This window comes from Ipomoea triloba, chromosome 15, assembly GCF_003576645.1.
Source record: "Ipomoea triloba cultivar NCNSP0323 chromosome 15, ASM357664v1".
NCBI classification, from domain to species: Eukaryota; Viridiplantae; Streptophyta; class Magnoliopsida; order Solanales; family Convolvulaceae; genus Ipomoea; species Ipomoea triloba.
The window spans coordinates 17,254,391-17,268,214 of NC_044930.1; the positions used below are offsets into that span (position 1 = coordinate 17,254,391).

General features: G+C 42.0%; 1 protein-coding gene across 1 annotated transcript; it reads left to right on the forward strand.

The window, feature by feature from the left end:
• Positions 1 to 11,308: 11,308 nt before the first annotated feature.
• Positions 11,309 to 13,604, forward strand: LOC116005790 (uncharacterized mitochondrial protein AtMg00810-like). The gene is made up of 2 exons (XM_031246027.1): positions 11,309 to 11,437; positions 12,444 to 13,604. Exons 1-2 carry the CDS (start codon positions 11,309 to 11,311, stop codon positions 13,602 to 13,604), a joined length of 1,290 nt encoding a protein of 429 aa, XP_031101887.1.
• Positions 13,605 to 13,824: the final 220 nt, after the last annotated feature.

Consider the following 13,824-nt stretch of genomic DNA (forward strand, 5'->3'; position numbering starts at 1 on the left):
ATATATATATATATATATATATATATATATATATATATATAGGGTCAGACTCAAATGAGGACAATTATCCGCATGAGAATTATGGATTAATCTAACCCATTGAAACGGAAGAATCGATCGTTGATATTTAATCCATGGAAAAGATTAAATCGCGCATAATAAGGGATTTAATTGCCTTGTAATTTTTGTAAATTGTAATATAATTGTACAATTATTTTTTTGAAATACGATAATTGAACAATTGTTATTTTCCTTGTTAATTACTATTTTTAGTAGATGTGGGCAATTCAGTTCGATTTTTCCGAATTGAATCGAACTGGTTCGGTAATATATTGAACAACTGGACGGTAATGAATTCTTGCATACCGAATTGTTTGGTTAAAAATCGAACGAAACCGAATGTTGTTTGATTTTATTTTTTAAATAAAAATATAATAATAATAATAATAGTAATAATAGTAATAATATGGTGATGATGATGATGATGGTGATGATGATGATTATGATGATGATAAAGTAAGTCCAAATATCTAATTACTAATTCCTAATCGCAGATGAACACCACTCGTTCGCTCTGGCACTCTTGCCTCGCATACTATAGAAATCTGCAATCGAACAAGCCTCACATGCTGCCATCGCCTAAGTTTATATGCTTGCATATGTATATTATTAGGACTCTATAGGTTGTGTCCTAGTGTGTCTCTACTTCTATTATTGGTTATATGTGTTCTATCTGTAGTGTACGTAAGCATTGACTGATTATACAATCTCTGTGAATTATCTATCACTCATTTGATATCAGTTAAGCCTTGTTTGATCTTAATGGCTTCTACTCAATCATTTGATGCCTCATCCGAACGTACCGTCACCGTTGGTGACAATTCCTCTACTCCAGTGGTTGCTCCACCATCTCTTTCATCCGCCCATCATTTTGTTTCTATCAAATTAACCTCGCGGAACTACCTGTTTTGGTGCTCCTAGTTAGTTCCCTTCTTTCGTGGCTAGAACCTCTTTGGCTACGTTGATGGTACGATGTCGTGTCCTCCGACCACCATTACCACTGCCGACGGTGTTCCCCCTATTGTTAATCCGGTGTGTATTGCATGGACTCAGCATGATCAAACTATCCTATCCATGCTGGTGTCTTCATTGTCCGACGAAATCATGTACTTGCTTGGCCGTACCACCTCTCGCTCTGTTTAGCAAGCTATCGAGAATTCCCTTGGCTCTACCACACGTGCCCGTATGCTTGGACTGTTGAGTCAGCTGCAGAGTCTCCAACAAGGAGATAGTTCGCCGTCGGAGTATCTTGGCCGTGCACAAGTTGTTGCTGTGGAGCTTGCCATGACCGGTCGCCTCGTCTTGCTGGACGAACAGAGTTTGTACGTCTTTCGCGGGTTGCGACAGGAATTCCGGGTGATGGCGTCGTCTTTGATCACCAATGGAGTGCCGGTCACAATTACTCAGCTTTCTGACTTTCTCATGGCGCAGTAGTTCATATGTGGAGATGACTTTTTGGCGGCGGGTGATTCGCATATGGCTGTAGACCCAGCGATGATGGTTGTTGTCGAGGCGGTAGGCAAGTCGGTGGTTCCTGGCGTGGTCAAATAATGGTCTTTGGCGTGGTCAGAGTGGTGGAGGTCGCAGAGGTTCACGGAGCAGCAGTGGCCGAAGCTCCCGTAGAAGTCGCGGTGGCTATGGTGGTGTTCGCTGCCAAATTTTCCAGAGTCACGGACATTCGGCGCTGCATTGTTTCCGGCAGTATGATGAGTGGGGTGCTTCACTACAGGCCCACGTGGCTCCTGCTTCCCCATCTGTGACAGATTCGTCCGTGTCGTGTTTTTCAGACACGGGTGCTACACATCATGCTACTCCGTCTGATATGGGTGTGATTGAAACTGAAGTATATCGTGGAATGGATACACTGCGTGTGGGTAATGGTGAAGGTTTGTCAATTTCTCATGTTGGTCATGCAATTATTCCCGATTCCAAATCCTTAAAACTGTCTAATATTTTTGTTTTCCCTCGTTTTTCGAATTTGTTATTGTCTGCTCAACGTTTTGCTCGTGATAATAATGTTTTCTTTGAATTTCATCCTGATTATTTTGTTGTGAAGGACATGGTTGCCAAGGCGGTTCTACTTAAGGGTCCGAGCTTGGGGGGACTTTACTCGTTGCGGGTCTCTCTTCCTGTGTCACCGGTTGCTTTCGTGTCTGCTCGAGCTTCGTTTGGAGTCTGGCACAAGCGGTTAGGCTATCCACATTATTGAGTTTTGAGTTGTGTATTACGGTCTTGTTCGGTTAGCTAGTTAGATTTTAGTTCTACTACTTTATGTTCTTCATGTTGTTAGGGAAATCATCCCGTTTTCCATTATCTCGTGTTGAAACATCCAGACTGAATGTATTGAACTTAATTTATTCTGACATTTGGGGCCCTACGCCTGTTTTCGCTAAGATTGGTTATCATTATTTTATGTTGTTTGTTGATAATTTCTCGCGTTTTTCCTGGTTATATCCGTTGCGTCTCAAATCTGATATTTATGTTGTGTTTGAACGCTTTCCTGCAAGATCAAGTCTATCCATTATGATCTAGGAGGTGAGTACCGTAAGCTAAGTTCAGTTTTTTATCTCTTGGTATTGTTCACCGTTAGTCTTGTGCGTACACGCACGAGCAAAACGGAAAGGTTGAGCGTCGTCATTGGCACATTGTTGAGACGAGGCTTGCTCTTCTAGCTCAATGTTCTGCTCTGCTGAAATATTGGGACTATGCGTTTGAGTCAGCGATGTTCTTAATCAATCGCTTCCCTTTTGATGCATTAAACTTTCACAGTCTTTACTATAAATTGTTTCAGTTCGCTCCCTTTTATTCGTTTCTTTGAGTTTTTGGATGTTTGTGTTTTCTTTATATCTGTCCATATAATAAGCATAAGTTGGCTTATCGTTCCTCTTCTTGTGTTTTTCTGGGGTATCCATTGTCTTTCCGTGGTTATTGTTGCATGGACCTTGACCCGGGAAAATTGTTTGTCTATCGCCATGTGCGGTTTGACGAGGGTGTGTTTCATCTTGCCAGGTCTCCTTCTGTGCAGGTACCTTCTAGTGGTGTTCGGTTGGAGCCATGGGGTGCTGGCTCGGTTGTTCTAGCTGCGGCGCAGGCTCCGAGTTGTGATCTTGTTGTTGATGATGATGGTGTTGGGAAACAATTCTCGAAATACCCAAGAAAATGGACGAAATAGGAAAATCCACTAAAACAAATATTACAAGGAATATTACAAAATTCCAGGAATTTAAACCTACAACAAAGGTTCAATAAACCTGGAATACAAGGGACGGGGAGAACGGACTTTTGGGGTAGTTGTAAGTACGAGTCGAATTGCCTCTGTCCTTAAAACCTTATTTACCGCCTCCCGGGGTGCTGGAGCGTTGCGGTCTAGGTTTCCCAGGATAAAACGTACTACGATCCGCCGTTTGAGCACACAAACTTGGATCTGGCGAACGAGAACGTGGGATGAACACAGGTGGCTAGAACGAAGGAGGAGCAGAGTTTCGAGGAGGAAAAACTGATTTTCTTTCGTTCTTGTAAATCTCCTGTTCAACCTGGAAATATATAGTAGAGGATGTGATAAAACAACATTGATAATGGCATTCATTCCTCACATGTAACCTCCTTCCACTAAGCACGAATTTACTTCCCACTAACAGTCCATTAATAAGAAATAATGGCAGGATTAATCACATTAATTCCTTAATGCCAAAGGTCATTCTTATCAACGGTCACAGTGGAAGTGATACGTCGCTACTGGAGATCACTACGAGTTACCCTGGAAGACACGAGACATCGCTCGTGAGAAAGGTTCGAGGCATCAGCCTTCGAGAGGTCCGCAAGACACCATACCGCGTGACCGGCTTCCTTCGAGAGATCGCGTCTCTTGGGCGTAACTCGCCCGCTTTGAGACATCGCTTGATGTCTCGAACGCTACCGCGGCGTGCCACGAGACATCGCTGATGTCTCGCACGACCAAGGCATGCAACGAGGCCTCTCGCGATGTCTCGAACTCATCCTTGCCGCGGCGCTGCTTCGAGAGGTCTCGACCTCTCGAAGGTTTGCGTGGTACTTGAGATGGAAAAATCTCGAAGGTTTGCGTGGTACTTGAGATGGAAAAATGTTCGGGAATTCGTTTCGACATTCGTGCCCGCAGGTGCCGGCGCACACAAGTTCAAGCCTTTCAAACTCATTTTTGGGATTTGATTTGCACCCCCCCTGCGCGCGAGAGAGAGCCTCTATGCCATACAAGTCAATTAGCCTTAAAAAGACTCTTGTATTTATTGTGGGTGAAATCTTCTTCCCAAACCAATGTGGGACAAATGCTTTTCCTTATAACTTTTCCCACAATTTTCCATCTCAATGGGTCTACTTTGAGAACCAATTTCTCATTCACCCATTATCCATTTTGAGCGTATAATATATCGATCTCTTCGTCTCACTACGAAGAATCCGAATCCACTTTGACCCGAACCAAATCGGATGTGGACCCTACATATATTTATACCACAAAATGGCCACTTAAAATGCCATTTATTGCCATTTTTTCCAACAGTCCCCCACATGAATGAAAATTGTTTTCAGGATAATTTTGGAAAACGGAAACAACTGTGTTCAACGGTTGATTCCTGCATAGCAGAGGTAGGTTTAACCCTTTGAACCTTGCCTTGTGAGATCTATATACCCTACTGGCTGTACGGTAGAACGCGATGTCTTTTCTCACACAGGAACCTTCCAACCACGTCCTGTTCTCATGACTGTGCCCATTTTGGTCGTGGGACACCTGCCTGGTTCTGCAAGAGTTTCTAAAGAATTTAGCCTAGTTCAATTCTCCTTTGAAGCGACCCACACTTCTCTCTCACATAGGTGATTCTTTCTCGAGTTTCCCGCAACTCAACACATGTTAATTGACTATGCACACTTAGCACATGTCAATTCAACAATCGAATCATTAGAGCACTAATGTGCTAGCCTCGATCGGGAGTCACTGTTTTAACGAGGAGTGGTAGGGGTCGGGGACTCCCACAATGACGCGCTCATTCCATAATTTAGTTGTCCCATTGAACCTAGGTGCCAGCTAGGTTGGTATCCACTATGGAATTTTATTTACCAAGGGCCTTGGACCCATTCCTCGTATCAATTTCTCAACAACCAAAGGTTACCCTTTAGGTTAGCGGCCGCTACGTTGTCCTCTGACCTTATAATCAACAGAGACAACTCCCGTTGCGAGAAATTGTTTAATGGTATTATGTCTACGACTTATAAGTCTAGACTACCATGCAACTCCATACTCAACCAATTTCGCTTGACTATCGTAAAGCAACAACATTGGAGGTATGAGTTTTTCCAACTCGGGAACATTCTCAACACGAATGACATTACCATTCAACCTCTCGAGACACATGTGTCCTAAGGTTTCCAGCGTAGATTCCAATAAGGATCTAGCTATCATGAGAATTTCCACTTTTTGACTGACTATCCCGGCTCACATCAACCATGTAGCCTCTCACGGACTCAACGTCCTTTAGATATCCGGTTAAGGTGCTATACTTTCGAAGTATGGCTGGATATCACACGTAGTGCAGTCCAAAATCATAAGTATACCAAAGGCATCTCATAATTTCCCACTATTGCCTTCTAGTGCGTAGCACTAGGGTTACTCGTATTACTACAGAGTTTATAAACCGCAAGGCAATATTTGGCCAAATACAACACTTAGATACAATTGAACTGACCAATAATCGGAGTGTATTCTCATCGAGAAGTACAATCTTTATGATTTTTGGATAGTTAGTATCTAACGTTGTCCAAGCCACTTGATTATCATCCTTTTGCAAGGAATTAATCAACACAATGAGATTGGCTTCACACGAGACCATCAGGTCCTCTCACGATTTTAATCCCGAAGATTTAAATCTGCCAATTCATATCTTTCACGTCAAATTTCCACATTTAACATGATCTTGGTAGACTTGATCACTTGAACGTTTCTATCCACGATAAGTTTATCGTGTATAAACGCATAGCAATGTCACTGTCTATCGTATACCATAGACATTTGTTACTTTGTTTATACTAAACTCGTTGGTTTATCATTGTATGATCGAAACATCACATGCCAATATTTCAGGCTTATTGTTTTTTACCATACAAGGATTTTACCAAGTTACACACTTTCTTTCATAGCGAGGAACCAACAGAACCCTTAGGCCGTTCCTTGTCTATAAAGATAGTGGTTCATCCATTTGATGAACTTCCAAATCCCACGCAGTGGTTAAGGAGAGTGTTATCCTTATGGATTATTATTCTCACACGAGAGAATACACATTAAAGTAATTAAGGCATTCACATGTAATCTTCAATTACTAGTCTGTCCTTATACTTCAATGAAATTAACTGATTTTATCTTCCAACCCGATGATCCACTTAGAATCCAAAGGTTTTACAACCTGGAGGAAGAACAACCAGTTCCGAAGTATGATTCTCTACGACAGAATCTACTTCACCTTATAGCCTCTTTTTGGTACAAGACCAGATTGCACCCTTCGAACCAACTACCACTAATCGGGAGATTAATTCTTAGAATTTGTATTGGATTTAACTTAAAGTTAATTTCGTAATGTTCAGAATTATTTCCTTAATAGCTTGGCCGGTCACGAGAGGTGACTTTGTCCAATCACGAGAGGTAAACTTATATTACTTCTCATGGACATCCGTAGAAAACACAATTTCTACATCCATACGAGGCTTTATTTTCTAACAAGCCGTGTTAGAAAACCTGATCCATTTTCTAGTAAACAAGTTAGACTATGCATATCGCATTCTAACAAGTATGTCAGAAAATCGAACCACATGATTTTTCAATCCTTACCAAATCCATTCCATTTTCTAGTAAACTGTTGGTCCCAAGGGGATGGGGTACAAGTCTAGATGGGGGGGGGGGAGAGGTGAATAGACTTATATAAGATTTTGCAAATCTTTTTCGACCTCTCGTGTGTATTGGACTTAGGATGTTTAGGTCTGATACCTCACAAGATGAAGACAAAGTTTTATGCGCAGCGGAAAAGTTATCCCCTTTTTAATTAGCACGAGTTTGAGTTAGTTCGAGAGGTGTGATTATATGTAGTGCAGATCGAGAGATAGTTAGCGAGAGATAAAAGCAGAAAGTAAATGCGAGAGAGATTTTTAAGTGGTTCGGCCAACCCGCCTACGTCCACTCTTCTTCTAGAAACTCCCTAGAAGGATTGCACTAAAACTTCCCTGTTTAGTACAATATCGAGCGCTTGAGCTTTGATCACGAAGCCCGCCTCAAGCCTTAGGATCTTCACAAGACAGCTCCCAGGTTACTCCGCCTCTTCTTGCCTTCTCCAAAGCAAGGTTGTTCCGGTTGTCACAGGTTGTGTGTAACAATCTCCAATCTGACCAAAAGCTTTCGTTGGATGATCTTCCTTGTAGCACAGCTTTGGTTACCTTCTAGATATGTAGTAGTTGAAGCTTTGTAACTCTCTCAAACACTAAGATGTGTTTTTCTCGCAGTTGTGAATATCAAGGATGATATTCCAGATTAAGCACTTGCACTTTGAACGGTTGAATCAGACACCTCTTATGATAGCTTAGAATTCTCGAACCTCTTTGAACTTGTGTCTTCACGTCCTTATATATGAGAGTTGAGGAATAATTCTGTTGGAGGGAAAATTATTCCGTTTGAAATCTGTCTCCCATGCTGATCATGAGACTTGCATATTTTTAGCATGTTTCATGGAGTGGTGGTCTAGTAACTTGAGCCTTTTGTCTTGTAGTGAATATCCCATATTCCACTATCTTGAGTCTATGCTCCACTTACTTCTTTTGGTAAAAGTTACTCTTTTTATATTCCCATTGCTCCTCGTTTTAGGGAATAAGACCGACCTTAGATTGGTGCACATTCTATCCGTTTGTTGTGGAGTTCTGACGTGGCATCCACTTCCGGCTGTTCTATGTTCCATAATATTCTTTCGGCACCTCCTTATTATTTTAATCTCCATGATATTCTTCTTCTCCAAACTTAGATTACTTCATCCATGCATGTTAATCTGCCATTCAGTCCTTTGGAGAAGTACCAGTTCGTCGAGACCGAAGTTGATGTCTCGACTACTTGATGTCTCGATCTTATGTCTCGAACTGGATTGATGTCTCGAGAGATTCCATCTCTCGAACTCTGCTTATGTCTCGAGACTTAGTTGATGTCTCGCAGACCCTTATTCCTCCAGTAATGTCTCGTGACTTCTTCTGATCTATCTATAAGCTTACAACACGAAACTTCTAAGATGTTCAAACAAGTTTACCTTAAGCTTAAATATTTCCCGAGTTGAGCTCAATTACCCGGTTGTATTTTCGCTCTTAGTTTACTTGTCGAACTTACAAGTATTTCCTATCTATCGAGACTTAGGGGATTGTGGATTACATTTGGTATCATCAAAACCTATTACAATATGTTCCTAACATAAACAAGTTAGATTATGCATATCGCATTCTAACATGTAAGTCAGAAAATCTGGATAATAGGATTTGCAAATCATTACTCATTAGCTACGTCTAGCTATGAGTTCGGGTTTTAGGTCCTTCAATTGACCTTCACAGAAAAACCATCTTCTACGAACGATGAATTTCTGATTCGTTATATTCTTACGTACGTCCGAGACGTGGACTTTGAGTACTAAGAACAAACACATTTGGCAAGCCGCCCCCACATTTCAAGTATCAACGGGATAGCTCAAACCTATCCACACTCGTAAGGAACCTTATCGAGTTACTTTGTAGGGAACCTTCGTAAAAGGTTTTTGCTTGTCCAAAAGACAATTGCCTCACCCCCACATTCTTGTGGTAGGCCCGAACCTATCAACGTATTGATAATTGTGTTCGGTAGCATCGTTCGATTGAGGTGAATTCACATTATACTCTCAAGTATAATACCAACATAGAAATCACCCGAAGGTGTTTCTTGTTCACCACATCGATCGCCTTTAAACCGCATTAATTCGACAATTAAATTGGTTTCCCCTTTATTCTTATAAAGAATAATATACCGCTACAGCGGTCCTGAAAGCAATAAACAACCTCTTCTCGCAAGGTATAGGCAGTATCAAATTGCCCCTCACGATCACGAGAGGTGGAGGGATTAGCAACCTTCTGCAAGGTGTAGTTAAACCCCACGAGAGGTGATTGAATTACCTCTTCTCGGAAGACTAACATTCTTCCATATGCTTTCGTCTCAAATGATTGTGACAACCATTTCTACGTCCACTAGCTTGAGCTTTTAATTCTATTTTTAATCCCGTTAAGCACTACAATACGTGTCTTAACTAATAGATTAATCTTGGTATTAAACAAGCCATTTTGACGTTAGTGCCATAGTGCACTATCTTAGTGAATTCAATTAGCCCTTAAAGCGCTAATAATACGCTAGTCCGTTAGTGTACGAAACACTATTACGTTCGTACGTTAGTGGTGTATCAAACCCACTTACCCAGTACTAAATACATTTTCCGTTAAGCGATTAAGCTTTAGAACAAATGTAAATATGTACTACAGCGTACCGAATTTGCTAAATAAATAGCAACGAAATTGAGCGTTTCCGTTAGTACTACAACATTAGCACTTAAGCTCAATTCAATAGATTATTGACCCAACATTTCAACATTTGTCTCAAATTAATTTCACACTAGTAAAATTAGGAATTTCTGATCAAGTTAATTATAACACAATTAACGAGATCAAATCAACCAAAATTTCAACTAGTTGAATCAAACCATTATAATCGCATTAAGAATATCACTTAAAAATATTTGAAATTGAGCCGAAGTGCTCACGATTATAAGGTTCTTTCAATTTTGACAATTGATTTCCCATGAAATCTAGAACTGAGGTTCGTTACGTGATTTCAACCATGCAACACACAAGTTACATTTCTTGTTGGTCATTAACCATATTAGCATTTCTCAAACAAATGCTACATATGCACAAAGCATATAACATATTGAATCATACATCAAAATTATTTCACAAAATAATATGCATGTATATCGTGATTCAATACTTCTCAATGGAACATACATATTTTTAAAGCAATAAAAATATTACATGGATACTACTACAAATTTATTCGAATAAATTCAACTAGATAGGAGATTACATTGGAAATAAAACTTCCTAATCCCTATCTCGTAGTAGTCCATCACACCGTGTGCCTTGTTCCACTTGTTCAGCAGTCCACTCTCGCGGGGTGGTCTCATCACAGCACATCGGAATCTGGTTGTGACCTTCACTCGTCCAACCAACCACCGTACCCATTAATCCTAGCAAAGTTGTCTTCAACCTTTTCACCAGGATGACGGTTTGCATCGTAACGACCTTTCACCTTCCTCACATAAACTAGTTCAGGTTTAAGCTTTCGCTTAGCCTTCCCTTGATTATGATCGAAGTCATTGGTCACACTACCATAGTCCTCGGACCATGTAGTAATCACACCACTGGATCCTCCATGGCTATTAGCCGATCCATTTGGTACCGAAGGTACCTGCATCGTAGGAACATTTTCTGTGATGCCTACACCGTTCCGTGAACCAACATTCACCAGTGCTTGGGAATGTGTAACAACATTACCGTTCCCTCTGGATTTTCCATTTCTCCGTGGTATTCGAGAATTAGAAAAGAATAAATAAGGGTTTAAGATTGTTGGGAAACAATTCTCGAAATACCCAAGAAAATGGACGAAATAGGAAAATCCAATAAAACAAATATTACAAGGAATATTACAAAATTCCAGGAATTTAAACCTACAACAAAGGTTCAATAAACCTGGAATACAAGGGACGAGGAGAACGGACTTTTGGGGTAGTTGTAAGTACGAGTCGAGTTGCCTCTGTCCTTAAAACCTTATTTACCGCCTCCCGGGGTGTTGGAGAGTTGCAGTCTAGGTTTCCCAGGATAAAATGTACTACGATCCGCCGTTTGAGCACACAAACTTGGATCCGGCGATCGAGAACGTGGGATGAACATAGGTGGCTAGAACGAAGGAGGAGCAGAGTTTCGAGGAGGAAAAACTGATTTTCTTTTGTTCTTGTAAATCTCCTACTCAACCTGGAAATATATAGTAGAGGATGTGATAAAACAGCATTGATAATGGCATTCATTCCTCACATGTAACCTCCTTCCACTAAGCACGAATTTACTTCCCACTAACAGTCCATTAATAAGAAATAATGGTAGGATTAATCACATTAATTCCTTAATGCCAAAGGTCATTCTTATCAACGGTCACAGTGGAAGTGATACGTCGCTACTGGAGATCACTACGAGTTACCCTGGAAGCTACGAGACATCGCTCGTGAGAAAGGTTCGAGGCATCAACCTTCGAGAGGTCTGCAAGACACCATAACGCGTGACCGGCTTCCTTCGAGAGATCGTGTCTCTCGGGCGTAACTCGCCCGCTTCGAGACATCGCTTGATGTCTCGAACGCTACCACGGCGTGCCGCGAGACATCGCTGATTTCTCGCGCGCTGCCGAGGTACGAGACATCGCTGATGTCTCGCACGACCAAGGCATGCAACTAGACCTCTCGCAATGTCTCGAACTCATCCTTGCAAAAATTTTCGGGAATTCGGCATAACTTAGCCCGCAAGGCCAGCCAATTTTCCGAACGACATTCGTGCCCGCAGGTGCCGGCGCACACAAGTTCAAGCCTTTCGAACTCAATTTTGGGATTTGATTTGCACCCCCCCTGCGCGCGAGAGAGAACCTCTATGCCATACAAGTCAATTAGCCTTAAAAAGACTCTTGTATTTATAGTGGGTGAAATCTTCTTCCCAAACCAATGTGGGACAAATGCTTTTCCTTAAAGCTTTTCCCACAATTTTCCATCTCAATGGGTCTACTTTGAGAACCAATTTCTCATTCACCCATTATCCATTTTGAGCGTATAATATATCGATCTCTTCGTCTCACTACGAAGAATCGGAATCCACTTTGACCAGACCCAAATCGGATGTGGACCCTACATATATTTATACCACAAAATGGCCACTTAAAATGCCATTTATTGCCATTTTTTCCAACAGATGGTGGTGTGTAGTTGTTGAGTGATGCTGCGGTAGGAGCCTCTGTGCCTGTTAAAACACGTGTGCCTAGGCGACGTGGTGCGGGCAGACCACAACATCGTCCACATCCAATGGTTCTTTATCATATGGCACCTGCAGATGCTCTTCCGCAGGCCCTGGTGGCTACGACTGACCCGATGTGTTATTCCCAGGCTATGCTTCATCCTGAGTGGCGTACGGCTATGGATGAGGAGTTCAATGCCTTGATCCATAATCATACCTGGCGATTGGTTCTGTAACATCTTGGTTTGAATATAATTGGTTGCAAGTGGGTGTTTCGGACGAAACGCAAGGCTGATGGCTTCGTGGAGCGCTATAAGGCTAGGCTGGTTGCCAAGGGGTTTAATCAGGTAGTCGGAGAAGACTTTTTTGTAACGTTCAGCCCAATTGTCAAGCCTACCATGGTTCGTTTGCTCCTCTCTATGGCTTTATCTCGTGGTTGGACTCTCCGGCAGCTTGACGTGCACAATGTGTTTTTAAATGGTAATTTAGTGGAACTAGTTTATATGCGCCAACCCCTGGGATATTCTGATTCTACTTTTCCTAGTTATGTTTGCGTATTACAGCGTTCCTTGAATGGTTTGAAGCAGGCTCCGCGAGCCTGGTTTAAGAGGTTGCATGATTTCCTTTTGTCTGTGGGATTTAAGGCATCTAAGACAGACGCCTCCTTGTTTTATTATTCTGCAGGGGATTCTCAGGTTTTCCTATTAGTTTATGTGGATGACATCCTATTAATGGGTAGTGATTCCATACTGGTTTATGAGCTTATGAAGTGGTTGGCTTCTAAATTTAAGTTGCGTGATATAGGGACACCTAGTGTTTTCCTTGAGATAGAGACTATGCCGTTTGAAAGGGGTTTGCTCTTGTCTCAGCGCAGGTACATGTCTGGCATTTTGAAGCGTGCAGGGATGTCAGACTACAAGCCGCTTGCTACGCCTATCTCGGTGTCTCGGTCTGTCTCGTTGTTTGACAATTTGACCCAGTATCGGAGTTTGGCGGGTGCGTTGCAGTATCTCACTGTTAAACGACAAGATCTCTCGTTTGCGGTGAACCAGCTGTGTCAGCATATGCATTCTCCCACGGTTGCGCATTGGACCATGCTGAAGCGTGTGCTACGGTATGTCAAAGGGACTTTGATGTATGGTTTACGGTTGTGTGCCTCTGATTCCTTTGACTTGCATGCCTACTCTAATTCGGACTGGGCTAGAAGTCTAGTTGATCGGAAGTTAACCAATGGTTTTGCAGTTTTTATTGGCTGTAATATGGTGTCATGGGTCTGTTGCAAGCAGCGTACGGCTGCGCGGTCTTCTACTAAAGCTAAGTACAAGGGGCTCGCTGATGTGGCTGCAGAGGTCATGTGGATTGTCTCCCTGATGCGAGAGCTTGTCTCCATTCATCTACCTCTCCTAAGTTGTGGTGTGATAATTTAGGAGCTACTTATTTCTGTGCCAATCACGTCTACCATGCTAGGACGAAACACGTGGAGGTTTATTACCATTTCGTTCGTGACAAGGTGTCCTCTGTTCATTTCGTTAAGGACTAGGTCGCTAATATCTTCACTAAACCACTAGCTAGTCTCGTTTTGGTGATCTGCGTTCCAAGCTCAATGTTGTTGCCTTTCAACCTTGTGCTTGAGGGGAGTGCATTAGG

What these genes read in the sequence shown, in the direction of transcription:
- LOC116005790 (XM_031246027.1), top strand. Translation starts at nt 11,309, where the DNA reads ATGCCAAAGGTCATTCTTATCAACGGTCACAGTGGAAGTGATACGTCG. An exon ending in GAGGCATCAACCTTCGAGAG is followed by an intron (nt 11,438 to 12,443) that starts GTCTGCAAGACA and finishes ATTGGTTGCAAG; the next exon opens with TGGGTGTTTCGGACGAAACG.